We start from the raw sequence: 14,416 nt of genomic DNA, 5'->3' as shown, positions 1-14,416 counted from the left end.
TTATAAAATGGAAAGGTATAAATCTTTGAAAAAAGAAGTAGCTGATAAAACAATTTTGAAAAGAGTCTGGTAGGATTCTTATTAAACTCAATATGCAACAATTTTTTGACACAGCGATTCCACTCCTAAGTATTTATGTAAGAGAAATGAAAGCATATGTTCATAAAAATAAGTATAAGAATATTCTTTGCAGTTTTATTCATAACCCCAAACTGGAAATCGCACACGTACCCATCAAGAGAAGAATGGATAAACAGACTATAGTATACTACATTATGTAGAGGGAAAGAAGTCTTAGACAGAAGTATATTTTCATCTATCCAAAGTTCTTAAGCGTTAGGTAATGAGCAGTTGAAACATAGCTAGTGCAAGTTGAAATGTAATCTAAGTATGAAATAGACGTGGGATTCCAAAGAGTACCAGAGAAAGCAAAATATCTCATTAATCATGTTTTTATATTGATTACATATTTAATCGGTAATATTTTGCATGGATGGGGTTAAATAAAATATGAAAAAAATTTTTTAATTTCATTTTGATGACTGGGCAAGATGTCTCACACCTGTAATCCTAGCACTTTGGTTGGCTGAGGCGTGTGGATCACTTGAGCTCAAGAGTGTAAGACCAGCCTGAGAAACATGGTGAAACCCCTCTACAAAAAATACAAAAACTAGCCAGGCATGGTGGCTCACACCTGTAGTCCCAAGCTACTTGAGGGGGCTGAGGCAAGAGGATCACTTGAACCCAGAAGGTAGAGGTTTCAGTGAGCCAAGATCACGCTGCTGTACTCCAGCCTGGGTGACAGAATAAGACCCTGTCTCAAAAGGATAAAAAATCTCATTTTGGTTTTTAAAAAGTATATGAATGTTTATATTCATACACATCACATATAATGAGAGATCTGGAAATGTATGTACTAAGGCAGTGGTTCTTAAAGCGTGGTCCCCAGACCAAGAAGCAGCATCCATATTGCCTGAGAACTGGCTAGGAATGCACATTCTCAGGCCCCATCCAAGATTAAGAACTCTGGGAACAGGGCCCGGTGATGTATGTTTCAACAAGCCCTTACCTAGGGCAATTTTAATACATGTTCAACTTTGAGAACCACTTCCTAAAGTGTTAACGATGATCTCCTAATGGTGAAAAACATACTTTTAAAAATTTTGCTTATTTGAATTATCTAATTTCCTAGATTACATATGTTTAAATTGTAATAGATTTTTTTAAAATTAATAGGGTTTTTGTTTTTTGTTTTTTTTTTGGCATCCCACAGAGGTTGATTTCTTTGTTGCATCCACAAATTGTGTTTTCATTTTCAATACTTCCTCATTTCCCCTTGGTTTATTTATTTAAAAGTATGGTATTTAGTTTCCAAATTTATGGGGGATTTTTCACAAATTCTTCAATTGTTGCTTTATAATTGAATTCCATAGTGGTCAGAAATTGTAGTTCATATGACATGAAGCTTTTAAAGTAATTTACTGATATTTGTTTTATGGTTCAGAATATGTCTTATTTTGGCAAAGTGTTTTACATGCACTTGAAAAGACTGTATGTTCTGTGTTGGGTAGAATATTCAATATATGTCAATGAGGTTATGTTGGTTGATAGTGTTTTTCAAATCTATTATTTCTGCCTACATATTAATATTGAGAAAGAAATATTAAAATCTCTGTAAATGTTGATTTGTCTACAGTCGTGCATCACTTAACGATGGTTATATGTTCTGAGAAATGTGTTTTTAGGCAATTTCATTGTGCGAACATCACAGAGTATACTTAAACAGGTGGTGTGCCTACTGCACACTTAGGCTATACGATTGCCTCTATAGCATATTACTGTGCTGAATATAGTAGGCAATTATAATGGTAAGTATTTGTGTTTCTAAACTAAAAAAGGTACAGTAAAAATACGGGATTATAATATATACCACTGATGTATTATGTGCCTGTCCTTGACTGTCATTATGGGGTACATGACTGTTTCTCCTTGCAGTCTCATCAGTTTCCTCATCATGATGTATTTTAAAATAGTTATTAAGTGTATAAATATTTGAGATTGTTTTGTGCTCTGAGTGACTCCATTATCATTAAGAAATTACCCTTTCAAATTTTTATGTATTTATTTATTCATTTTTGAGACAGTCTCGCTCTGTTGCCCAGGCTGGAGTGCAGTGGCACAATCTCGGCTCACTGCAACCTCCACCTCCCAGGTTCAAGCAATTCTCCTGCCTCAGCCTCCCGAGTAGCTGGGACTACAGGTGCCCGCCACCATGCCCAGCTAATTTTTGTATGTTTAGTAGAGACAGGGTTTCACCATCTTGGCCAGGCTGGTCTCGAACTCCTGGCCTCAGATAATCCACCTGCCTCCCAAAGTGCTGGGATTAGGCGTGAGCCACCGAGCTTGGCCAACAAATTACCCTTTTAAAAATCCCCAGCAATATTCTTTATTCTTACATCTGCATTGTCCAACACTAATATAGCCAATTCAGTTTTTAAATTATTATTTTTTAGTGTGGTATACTTTTACCGTTTTTCATTTAACTTATTTGTATCTTTACATTAGCAGTGTATTTTTGTAGGCAGCATATACTTGCTTCTTTCTTTTTTAATCCAGACTAACAATCCTTGACTTTTAATGGGGGGTGAAGAGTTTAGACCATTTACATTTAATGTGATTATCGATATAGTTTAAATTGGACACCTTGCTGTTTGTTTTCTTTTTGTCTAGCCATCATCCTTTGTTCCTTTTTCTTGCCTTCCTTTCAACTGAAATTTTTTGATGATTTCATTTTATATCCTTTGTTGTTATACTCCCTTTTGCTTATAGTACCAGTTTTCTGAGAACCTATTGACAATGGTAAGTGAGGACGTACTGTAAATTAGGCAGCTTAAGTGTTCTACAGTTTTGTTGCTCTTTTAATTTTGTGTGTGTTTCATTTTGGATTATTTCTATTGTTAGGTCTTCAACTTTACTAATATTTTCTTCGGCAATACTGATCTGCTGTTTCAGTCAACCAGAGAGCATAACGTTTTATATCTCACAGTGCAGTTTTCACTGTAGAAGTTTAGCTTGAATCTTTTTTTACATCTTCCATATCGCAACTTTTCAAACATATGGAATATAGTTAGAATAATTATTTTCATGTCTTTCTCTGTGGATTCTGTCATTCGTGTGAGTTCTAGGTTAGTTTTTATTGACTTTTGTTTGTTTCCTTGTGGGTCACATTTTCCTGCTTCTTGTACCTAATTTTTAAAAATTGGATGTCAGATACGCTGCATATTTTTGTATTACTGTAAGTTTTATTGAATTTGTTCTGGGATACAGTTATTTGGAAGCAATTTGATCCTTTTGGATTTGGGTTTTAAGGCTTGTTAGCTGGGACACTGTAGGGCATAGTCTGGGGTGAATTTTTCCTGACTACTAAAGCAGGACTCTTCAGCACTCTGCCAAGGCCCCAAGAATCATGAGGTTTTCCAGACTGGCTGATGGGAATAGGGAGTATTCCTGGCCCCCTGTAAGCACCAGGCACTGTTACCTCTAATACATTCCTGTTTTGTTTTGTTTTGTTTTGTTTCATGACCTTGACTACTTCCCACACATTCAAGAATAACCCCCTGTAGCTGTCTTAAGTTTTCTTTAGGTATCTTTCTACTCTCTGGTGCTCTGTCCTGTGAACTCGCATCCCTTTGGCCCCGCTGAACTCTCCCCTCCATCTCTTGCACTCATGGATTTGGCCATATCCTACCTGTGTTCCTTCTTCCTACGCCAGAGCCTGGAAACTCACTCAAGGCAGCAAGCTGGGGCATTTACAGGGATCGCATTTCCATTTTCCTGTCCTTAAAGATCACCGTTTCTCATTGCTTGGTGTCCTGTGTTTTCAGATCTGTTGCATTATATATATTCTCCATTTTTGGAGTTGTTTTATGTAGGAAAATAAATCCAGTTCCTGTTACTCTATTTTGACCAGAAGTGAAAACCTCTAGAAAGTAATAGGTGTTTACAGGGGAAGTCGCACTTAACATATCTTTTAAATATAACCAAATGTAAAATTAATAAAGTAAAATAATTTTTAAAATTACTTTGAAACAAATTATTACAAATAATTCACAGTCAAGTTTTTTTGTTTCTTTCTTTTTCTTTTTCTTGCTCTGTCACCCAGGCTGAAGTGCAGTGGCACGATCTTGGCTCACTGTAACCTCTGCCTCCCAGGTTCAAGTGATTGTCCTGCCTCAGTCTCTGGAGTAATTGGGACTACAGGCACCTGCCACCATGCCCAGCTAAGTTTTTGTAGTTTTTGTAGAGATAGGGTTTCACCATGTTAGCCAGGATGGTCTTGATCTCCTGACCTTGTGATCCGCCTGCCTCAGCCTCCGAAAGTGCTGGGATTACAAGCGTGAGCCACCACGCACTGCGCTGGGCTTTTCTTTTAGGAGTCAGCTGCAGAAAGACTAATTTGTTGCAGTGAGTTCTAGACACTGAATATTTTTCTATGACAAATATTTTCTTGGCTCCTATATATGTTACAGGTGACAGGTTGTTTTTGTCATATGCTGTTTTGGCAGTTAAGAAGAGAACTGAACTTTTGTTGAGTCCTTTAGCTTTGGAGGGAAGCATATTAGTCTTGGATTCAGCCAGACTTGATGTCAGATTCCAGCTGTGTGACATTAAGCAGCTCGAATAAGCTCTCTGAGCTTGGCTTCATTCATGAGTGAAATGACCACATTGTTTGAAATATTAAATGAGAATGTGTGGAGCACTTACCCGCTCCCTGGCACACAGTGGATGCTCAAGAAATATTAGTCCTTTCCCTGCCCCTTGTCTTATATCAAGTAACTGTTTATCTTTTAATAACACCGTTTCCAAAACATCTCAAACATTCCAGTTGCTTATGAAATCCACTTAAAATGTTACTCACCAAAATAACAGGGGAAAAAAGGATGTTTTGAGAAAGAGGAGAACAGCTTTGGGTACAGTGATTCAGCTTGCCCTGCCTTTGATACACATTGGCCTTAGTATCTCCCCTCACCTGAGAGTACAGCCACGCGCCGCATACTGACCTCATGGATGACAGACTGTGTGTACGATGGTGGTCCATTAGATTATAATCCTGGATCTTCACTGTACCTTTTCTGTGTTTAGATGCACAGGTAGTTACCACTGTGTTGGAGTTGCCTCAGTATTCAGCACAGTAAGGGGCTGTGCAGGTTTGCAGCCTGACAGCAGTAGTCTGTACCTGGCCTAGGTGAGTGGTAGGCTATGCCACCTAGATGTGTGTAAGTTCGCTCTGTGAAGCTCACACAATGCCGAGGTCACCTAACGATGCGTTTCTCAGACTGTATTTCGGTGCAAAGCAGCGTGTGTTCCAAACGGGGAAAGTAGCATTAACAAGGGATCAGAGACAAATCGGATTGGAGGAAAACAGGATCCTGACTGAAATGGGCTCAAAGGCGGTATTGCAGCTGAATTGTGGAAAAACAGTGCTACGGGCTGAATTTGTCCCCTCCAAAATTGTGTGTGTTGAAACCCTAACCCTGACTTCCTCAGAATGTGAGTGTATTCAGAGATTGTGTTGCCTTTTTTTTTTTTTTTTTTAGGTGGAGTCTCCTGTGTCACCCAAGCTGGAGTGCAGTAGCACTATCTTGGCTCACTGCAACCTCTGCCTCCTGGGTTCAAGCAATTCTCCTGCTTCAGCCTCCCAACTAGCTGGGATTATAGGCATATGCCACCACGGCTGGCTAATTATTATACTTTTAGTAGAGATGGGGTTTCACCACGTTGGCCAGGCTGGTCTCAAACTCCTGACCTCAGATGATCCACCCACCTCGGCCTCCCAAAGTGCTGGGATTACAGGCATGAGCACTCAACTTAAGTCTCTAAAGAGGTGATTAAGTTAAAATGAGGCCCTTGGTGTGGGCCCTACTCTTTAAAAGACGCCACCTGGACACAGACACTGGAAATGCTCACACAGAGGAAAGACCAGGCAAGGATGCAGCGAGGTGGCAGCCGTCTGGAAGCCAGGGATGGGAGCTCTAGGAGAACCCACAGCCGCTGGCACCTTGAGCCTCCGGAATGGTGGGGGAATACATTTCTGTAGTTCAGGCCATCCAGTCTGTGGTCTTTCAATATGGCAGCCTCAGCAAACTAATAAATACAGTAGGCCTTCAAACCCTGGCAGAAGTGCCTGGATTCAGTAAGTAGGTGCGTCTTTGAATCCTACTGATGGGGAATGAGATTTCTCTTGAGGTCCATTCATTTCAGCCAGATGCCTTTCCAGTCAGGCCTTGTGGATGTGTAAGTGTGTTCAAGAGATCAGCGGCATGGATTTCAGTGAGAACAGGGGCTGCGGTTTGGTTGAAGGGGTAGGTGTTTGGGGTTAAAGAGATCATAGCAAATGTGATCCTCTAGAGAAAGCTTATGGTGTTTCTGTTGCCTTTTAACTAATCCGTAACTGGTTTCATTGTGCTTAGGATGTGGGATAAAGTGACAAGCCTGGGATGACCCCGTCCAGCTCTGCTCACCTCCTCGTGACCCTCCCTGCATAGCAAAGGCCAGTGCTTTCACTGCAGTTGACTGGCAACCTCTTTTTTTTCTTTTTGCTGCTCCCAGCTCATCCATTTCTAATGATTTAAGTCCAACGTGCCCCAGACCTTCTCCCTCAGCTCTGCGATCTGGCTGGGAAACAGATAGGTCCCCACAGGCCATGCATCCTCACCCAGCCTTGTTGGGTTGGAGTGTGATCAGCGCCTTGTAGCGTTCCCGCTGCGGAGCTGCTGAATACGCTGAGTTACCCAGGCCCATCTTGTGCTCCCAGCCCCACGTGTTATAAAACCACATGCTCCCTTGGCTCACATCGGCGCTTGTGTTTGATGCTTTCCACAGAAATGCCAGAAACAGAGGAGAGATGTTTAAAAACAATTCATAAAATAGGCAGCCACACTGCCACAGTGTCATTGATTTGTCCTGGGCAGTTTGCAGAAGTTTAGGCTGGTTCTGTGGCCACCCTGGCAGTGGTGAGAGAGTCTAGTGGCCGGGACAGCAGGCTCCCAGTGGGCTCTCTGGTTAACTCATGCTCTCAGGCAGCATGACTCTTTGGAAACTTCTCCACTCTCCTCAATCCTCCAGCCCTCTGATTTTACAAGGGAAACAGAAGGCATCAGAGAGGAGTTTTCTTCTTTTCCTAACACAGAAAATGAACCTCCTTGGATCTGTCATTAGCCAGTGTCCTGGGTTTTAGAGCTCTGTCTTCGCATCATCTCAGGTCTCTTTGGACGCCAGTCATCACCTCTTGCCCCCATTTTCAACCCCTCCCTTTCTTAAATACACCCAGGTCATTCCAATTAAAAACAAGTAAATGGGCTGGGCACGGTGGCTCACGCCTGTAATCCCAGCACTTTGGGAGGTCGAGGCAGGTGCGTTGCTTGAGCCCAGGATTTCAAGACCAGCCTGGGCAATATGGCAAAACCGTGTCTCTGCAAAAAATATGAAAGTTAGCCAGGCCTGGCCTCATGCGCCTGTAGTCCCAGCTACCCGGGAAGCTGAGGTGGGAGCCCAAGCTCAGGATTGCCTGAGCCTGGGAAGTTGAGACTATGCCACTGCACTCCATTCTGGGTGACAGAGTGAGACGCTGTCTCAGACAACAACAACAAAACAAGCAAATAAACAGTACCTTTACCTGATTCCCCAGCCAGCTACCCCCCATCCTGTTGCCTCTTGCTTCACAGCCAAGCTTCTTGATGAAGGCATTCATTCTCTTCCCCACCCACCAGATGTTCAGACCCATCGCTGGGTCAAGTGACCCGCTGAATCACCGAGTCAAGGACTAGTTCTCATCTTCTGTGAGTCTGAGATAGTTCTCAGTATTCTTCCTTTGCGGACACTGTCATCCCACGATGTCCATGATACAGTTCTGTCCTTCCTTTCCTTCGCGCCTCCTCTGCTCCTACCTGGCTGTCCATGGTGGACGTATTGGCCAATGCTCATGCATTTTAGTTCTTTAGACTCTATGCTGGCCATCTTATCCCACATGGAGTCAGGGTGGTGGCGACTTGTAAATGTGACATGTCTTGCCTGTGCTTCTCCTCTGAGCTCCAGATGAATGTATGTCATTGTTTCTATACTGTCTCTTCCTGTATGATCCAAGGGCACCTCAGAAAATTAACATGGCTAGAAGCTCTCAGCCTCAGTCATCCTGCAGTGCTCCCTATCTCTGGAGATGGCACCACTGTCTGCCCAGATGCCCACTGCAGAAATCTCAGTGTCATTCCAGTTATTGTCACCTTCCTTCCTTGAGCATCATATCCATCAGTGCATTCCACTGGTTTTTAGCTCTTCAATTGTTCTTGAATCCACCTACTTTCTCAAACTCTACTTCTGCCATTCTGGTTCAAAATACTGTCGTGTCTTGCCTGGACAATTGCCAACAGCTCAACCTGCATCCATTCTTGTTCCTTCTAACCTGTTGTCATGCTGCCAGACTCATCTTGTAAAAATGCAAATCTAATCGTGTCCTCCCCATGGGGTAGGTCCTTCCCATTGTTTTAGGATAAGGACACAGCATCTGCTTGTGGCCTTGGTGGGGCCAGGCCTCTTCCTGACCCACCTGCCCTGCTCTGCAGCCATGGTGATCGTCCGGGCATCAGGACTAGGGTTTTTACTGTCTTTCTTCATAGATTCTGCTTGTCTTTCTTCCCTTTCAGATCTTAGCACAGGGTCACTTTCAGGGAAGCTTGCTCCCTACCTCTGCTCCTTCCATGTGTATTGCATACATAGAGAATTTTCTGCATATTGTGGTGTTTTGACATCTTAAAAGACCTTTGTTGCTAAGAAGAGATGGCGGCTCCCAGTGCTAGCCAATTCTTAGAGCTAGCAGGGCCCAGCTGGGGGTACCACCTTTGATATACAAAGAAACCAATCCAGGGCTGCCTCCTTTATCTGACCTGCCCATCCCTGGGAGCAATAGTTCTCTGCCTGAATCATCTCAGCACCTGGTAACAAGCAACTCCAGACCACTCCTATAATAAAGAGACTGCCAAAATTATTCCAACGAGCCAGTCCTAAACTGTGTACCCGGCCTTGCCCAGCCATGGAAATCTCAATAAAGGTCTAGGCTCTCCTATGGCTCCTGTCGTTTGAATTTTTTTTTTTTTTTTTTTTGAGACAGAGTCTTGCTCTGTCTCCCAGGCTAGAGTGCAATGGCGTGATCTTGGCTCACTGCAGCCTCCGCCTCTCGGGTTCAAGTGATCGTCCTGCCTCAGCCTCCTGAGTAGCTGGGATTACAGGTGCCTGCCACTGTGCCCAGCTAATTTTCGTATTTGTAGTACAGACAGGGTTTCACCACGTTGGCCAGGCTGGTCTCCAACTCTTGACCTCATGATCCACCCACCTCAGCCTCCCAAAGTGCTGGGATTACAGGTGTGAGCCACCGCACCTGGCCTGTCGTTTGATTTTTAATGTCTCTATGGTAATGTGTCATATTGATGTACATTATTCTACTTGGGTTACTGTAAAAATGTTTACGATTATAAAAATGCTACAATTAGTATTCCTTGTGTGTGCAGAAATGCATAATTTCCCAAAGTGAAATGGCTGGATAATATTTTTTAGGCCTTAGGTCCTGATTCTCTGGTAAGTCTCTAGAAAAGTTGTACTAATCCACACATCTATCAGTAGAGTAAGATAGTGCCTGCTTCCCTGAACCCTGGCCAACTTTGGCTATTATAAAATATAAACATGCAAGTAAGCGTGTATACAGCCATATCTAGATGGAAATTTAATGGGTGGAAATGGTATTTAATTGTTTTAATTTGCATTTCTAGTGCAAATTAGTCCTGAGCATCAACAGTTTTCTGTTAGCTGTTGGCGTTTTCTCTTTGTAAATTGTATGTGGTTCTCAGCATGGTTTTCTAAAGGGCTGTTTCTCGTTTTCATATTTACTTATAAAACCCTCTTTATGTTAAGCGCATTAACTTAGTTTTGTCATATATGCAATTATGAGCTTCTGTGGAACCCTTTCAAATGACTAGAAATTCAAGGGGGAGTTTAAAGAAAAAAACATGTGAAATGGGATGGTCAACTTACATTTCATTAATAAGGGCAGCAGGCTTCTCTCTTCCTTGAAAATTTTGTTACTCAAACTGTGTACCAAGAAGTAGATGTGTGAAAAAGAGTCTGGACTTTGAAGTTAGACAAACTGGATTTCAGTCCTAGCAGTGCCACTCTCTAGCTGAGGGGCCTGGGACAGATGAGCCTCTGCAAGTCTCACATGTCAGTCCTGGGTAACAGGAATCCCTCTGGCCTTGTCTGGAAAGGTCAGTAGCTTATAGGTAGCGCGTGGTGCAGAGGTGGTGGTCTGTAAATACTCATTCCCCTTCCGCATCCCTTAAAGATGTGTTGTTCTAGACACTTTTGTGTATTCTGTTTCAATAAGGAATGTATATATTTCACTCAGCTAGTAGTCACACATGAAATCATTCATTAGTATTTTCCAAATAGGTAAATATGATAAACGTATAAATGAGAGTAGAAAAATTCTTAGTTAACCGTGTGTATCTCAGTCTAGGAGCAATTTTAATTTTCAAGCCCAGGGAGAATATTAGCAAATTAGGATCTGTTCTATAAAAGTGGTAGACAATGTAAGATACGGCATTCTGGAGAAAAATGGAACAGACGGCCTCATATCCTCAAAAATATTTTGATTTTAAACAGCTTTAAACAAAATCTCAAAAGACTTGCACTCTTTCATTGAGAACTTAGGTCTCAATCTGTTCTTTTTTCCCCTCTAGGTGTGGCTGGATCTCCTAAAACCCATTGTGAAGCAGATTAGAAGTAAGTATATACCATATGTTTAATAGTGATGTGAAATCTGAAGGCAGGCAGTTTCATGTCTAGACATCTCCTGCCCTGTGGCATGAAGCACTAGAAACACAAATTCTTCTACCCCATAATTGCTTTTCATCATCCACTAATCCATGCACTGTTAAAATGTGTGTCTTCTGCAGTTTTAATGCGTAACAGTTTGGTAATCAAAACCGAGCTTGGAAAATAAAATATCGTTTTGATTAACAACTGAAGCCTGCTATTATCTCAAACCCCAGAATAATTGAGCTTGTCTTGTCTATGCCATGGTTCCTTTCTGTCACTTTCGAAGGGGACAGGTGCAGCCATTTATTCATAACATTGTCTAGGTTTTTGGTCCTTCCTCTTCAAAGCCTGTGAAATCAGAATGCAAGTATTGTTTGGTTAAAAGGGTCACCGAAAGTGTGTGTGCATGTGTGTGTGTGTGTTTTTCTGAGTAGCAAGCAGAACCCTGAAGGGAGCCTGGCATGTATGCATTTAGACTGTGTGTTGGAAAGAAAAGATTAAGGAATGTGTAGGAGAGGAACAAAGAAAAAGAATGCTTGCTTTTTCTCTCTCTTCTTGTGTCTTCCCCTCTCTATACTTTGAGTTAAAATTCAGCATCTGGTCCTAATGTCATCCCAAATGGCCCTTCAATGTAGTCAGAGTCGGGACAAAAATCTGAGAATACTGTATCCTTTTAGTTGAGCATGAAGTTTAAAATACCTGAGGGATCGTTTGTATGTCCGATTAAGAAACCCCACTGGGCCACTTACAGCAATTTATGTGGATATAATCAACACGCAGCACAATTTCTGCGTGGCCCTTGCACAATTGAAATTGATGTTGATCATCTACAATTTAAATTAAGCAGTTACTGCCAATGAAATGGCCATCATTTAATATTTGCTGGGTGTCCCGAACATGCCTGGCAGGCAATGATTAATGCTGGGGGCGAGGAGAAGCCCCCCAGCCTCATGGGCCCGGGTAGCATAGAGTCTAGAAGATCGACATTTGTCCCCTGCACGAAGGGAGCTGCTAACAGTGGGAAGGTGTGTCTTTGGCTCAGACCTGAAGACAGAGTTGACTGTGGTCGGGTCAGAGCTGGAGCATTAGTGCAGTTGTCTGCTCCATATGCTGTGACAGGCCATGTGTGACAAAGCTGTCACTTGGCATCGAGTGCTAGCATCTTCCTAGTTTCAAGTTTTCTAAGGATCTGAGTAGCCACTCAGTGAAGATTGCAGAGAGTAAGTAGCACAGCCTTCTCGTCTTCCTCATTTTGCTACTGTTGTTTTGTGCTCCAGAACTGACATGGAAGAGTTTGTTAATTTTCATGCCTTGTTTTTTTCCTCCCGATTTTGTATATATTGTCAACATCTTTATTTTATGTCTTTTTTGCATTTTTTAAGCTTGAATATGTGATCACAGAAATTATAATACATAATAACTATTTGTATATGATTGTGAAAAGTAAAACAGACATGTTTCTGCTTTTGTAATACTACTGCTAAAATTTGGGTTTCCTTATGGTATCTTCTATTTCATAGAACATAAATGTATTGCTGTCATTCCAAATGGCAGACCTTTTAAGATGGCTTATATTGTAGCTTACACATCAAAACAAAAAAACCCCAACCCAAATCACAGAGGATGATGATGATGATGACTATTATTATTTTTGAGATGGAGTCTTGCTCTGTCGCCCCAGGCTGGAGTGCAGTGGCACCATTTCAGCTCACTGCCATCTCCGCTTCCTGGGTTCAAATGATTCTCGTGCCTCAGCCTCCCGAGTAGCTGGGATTACAGGCGCCCGCCACCACGCCCAGCTAATTTTTGTATTTTGAGTACAGACAGAGTTTTGCCATCTTGACCAGGCTGGTCTCAAACTCCTGGCCTCAGGTGATCTGCCCACCTTGGCCTCCCAAATTGCTGGCATTACAGGTGTGAGCCACCGCGCCCGGCCACAGATTATTATTTTATAGTCTGTTTGTCCTGTTTTCTTTCTTTTTTTTTTCTTTTTAATTCTGAAAAGTTACTCATCTTATTCAATCTCTTCCCTGCCCTCACTCCCTGTCTACTTCCTGATTTTGTCTAAACTCATTGGTAAGAGGGTTTATAAGATACTCATAAAGGCCTTGGCTGGCTGAGACAAAGCCAGGGCCATGTCTGGTGTATGTTGTTCCCAGAGCTCAGAAGAGCACCAAAAGACTGAAAAGACATTTGATGAACACATTTGCAACTGTACCTTATAAATAGTTAAATATAATGAATTGCATAACTGATGTACATTTTCATTATTTGGGTAAAAGTAGCCAGTTAGATACATTTTTGAAAATAAATGACTCTATTTCAAAAAACCTAGATAAAATTTAAGTCTCCAGAGAAAAAGTTTAATAGCTCTATGTGGTACTTTGGTCACAGTATTTTTTAAAAACGGATCTCTCTTTCCCCACAATATGGAAGTATGAATTAGTGACTGAACTTGGCCAGTTGTTAAGTGACTTGGAAAATGGCAGATGTGCTCTTGGGAGCTTGGAATGAGATGCATTATTTGTATTTGTAAAGTCTTTTTCTTTAATGGCATTTGAAACACAAGTCAATAAATGCTTTACTTCTTTTTCTTCTTCTTCTTTAGGGCCAAAGCATGTTGTTGTTAAGTTTGTGGTGAAATTCTTTCCGCCTGACCACACACAACTCCAAGAAGAACTCACAAGGTTAGTGGTTTGGAAACTGTGTATTTTCTTGCTACAGGGTACAGAGGAAAAGAGAAAATGAATGTTCTCAATTAATGACGCAGACATTTTCGTAATGTTTACTTGACCAGCATCTGTTCTGTACTGAGCAGTTTAACCTTCCTCTTTCCCAGTCCTGCTTGCAAAAATGGTGGAGGGGGAAGTACTGTTTTTCCTAAAGCCTGGTTGCTTTAAACCAGTTGTGATATGAAGTGAATCCTGGGCTTACACTCTGTTGATATCATATTTTCCATCTTATATGTCAATCATATTTTCCATCTTATATGTCACATCATGGACTGTTTTGGATGTGAATCTCTCCTGTGAAACCAACACGTCAACTCAGAGTTGATCTTTGCCGCTGCCGTGGGTGGTGGATTTGGCAGGAACCGGAGGTCAGTTCTTTTGAAAGTGGCTGAGTGGGAGAAGTGCCGGCGTTGAGTCAGACCAGACCTAGCTTCGGCCACCATCCTGCCACTTGCTGTGACGGGCCAGTTACTTTCTCCCTTTGTGTTGCCATTAATTCCCCTCTTACACTGCAGACTCTAATGCTCTCTTGGCGAGAGTGCTTTTGAGGATGAGCAGTATTATACTAGAGGAGCTGGGATCCAGTAGGGACACTGTAAATGGTAACTGTCATCACCACCATTGTCATCACCATCACTGTTTTCATTGTCGTCACCATCACCATCGTCATTATCACCATCATCACATCATGACTTCTCATTTTATATATACTTTTTCTTTTCTTTTTTTTTTGCAACAAAGTCTCTCTCTGTCGCCCAGGCTGGAGTGCATCAATGCAATCTCGGCTCACTGCAACCTCCGCCTCCCGAATTCAAGCGATT

The 14,416-nt window shown here is 41.9% G+C and overlaps 1 protein-coding gene across 2 annotated transcripts in view; it reads left to right on the top strand.

Annotated features, from left to right (window-relative positions):
- FARP1 (FERM, ARH/RhoGEF and pleckstrin domain protein 1) overlaps positions 1-14,416 on the top strand; it is a 237,348-nt gene that overhangs the window by 142,321 nt on the left and 80,611 nt on the right. For both annotated transcript variants that reach the window (XM_031934974.1, XM_023218037.3), the window contains 2 exons: positions 10,785-10,827; positions 13,472-13,550. In XM_031934974.1, coding sequence (XP_031790834.1) covers positions 10,785-10,827; positions 13,472-13,550 — 122 coding nt within the window. The remainder of the gene's footprint in view (positions 1-10,784; positions 10,828-13,471; positions 13,551-14,416) is intronic.

The sequence above is a fragment of the Piliocolobus tephrosceles genome, chromosome X (assembly GCF_002776525.5).
Source record: "Piliocolobus tephrosceles isolate RC106 chromosome X, ASM277652v3, whole genome shotgun sequence".
Classification (NCBI taxonomy): domain Eukaryota; kingdom Metazoa; phylum Chordata; class Mammalia; order Primates; family Cercopithecidae; genus Piliocolobus; species Piliocolobus tephrosceles.
Note: the sequence above shows the minus strand (reverse complement) of the source record. Positions and strands in the feature narration are given on the sequence as shown.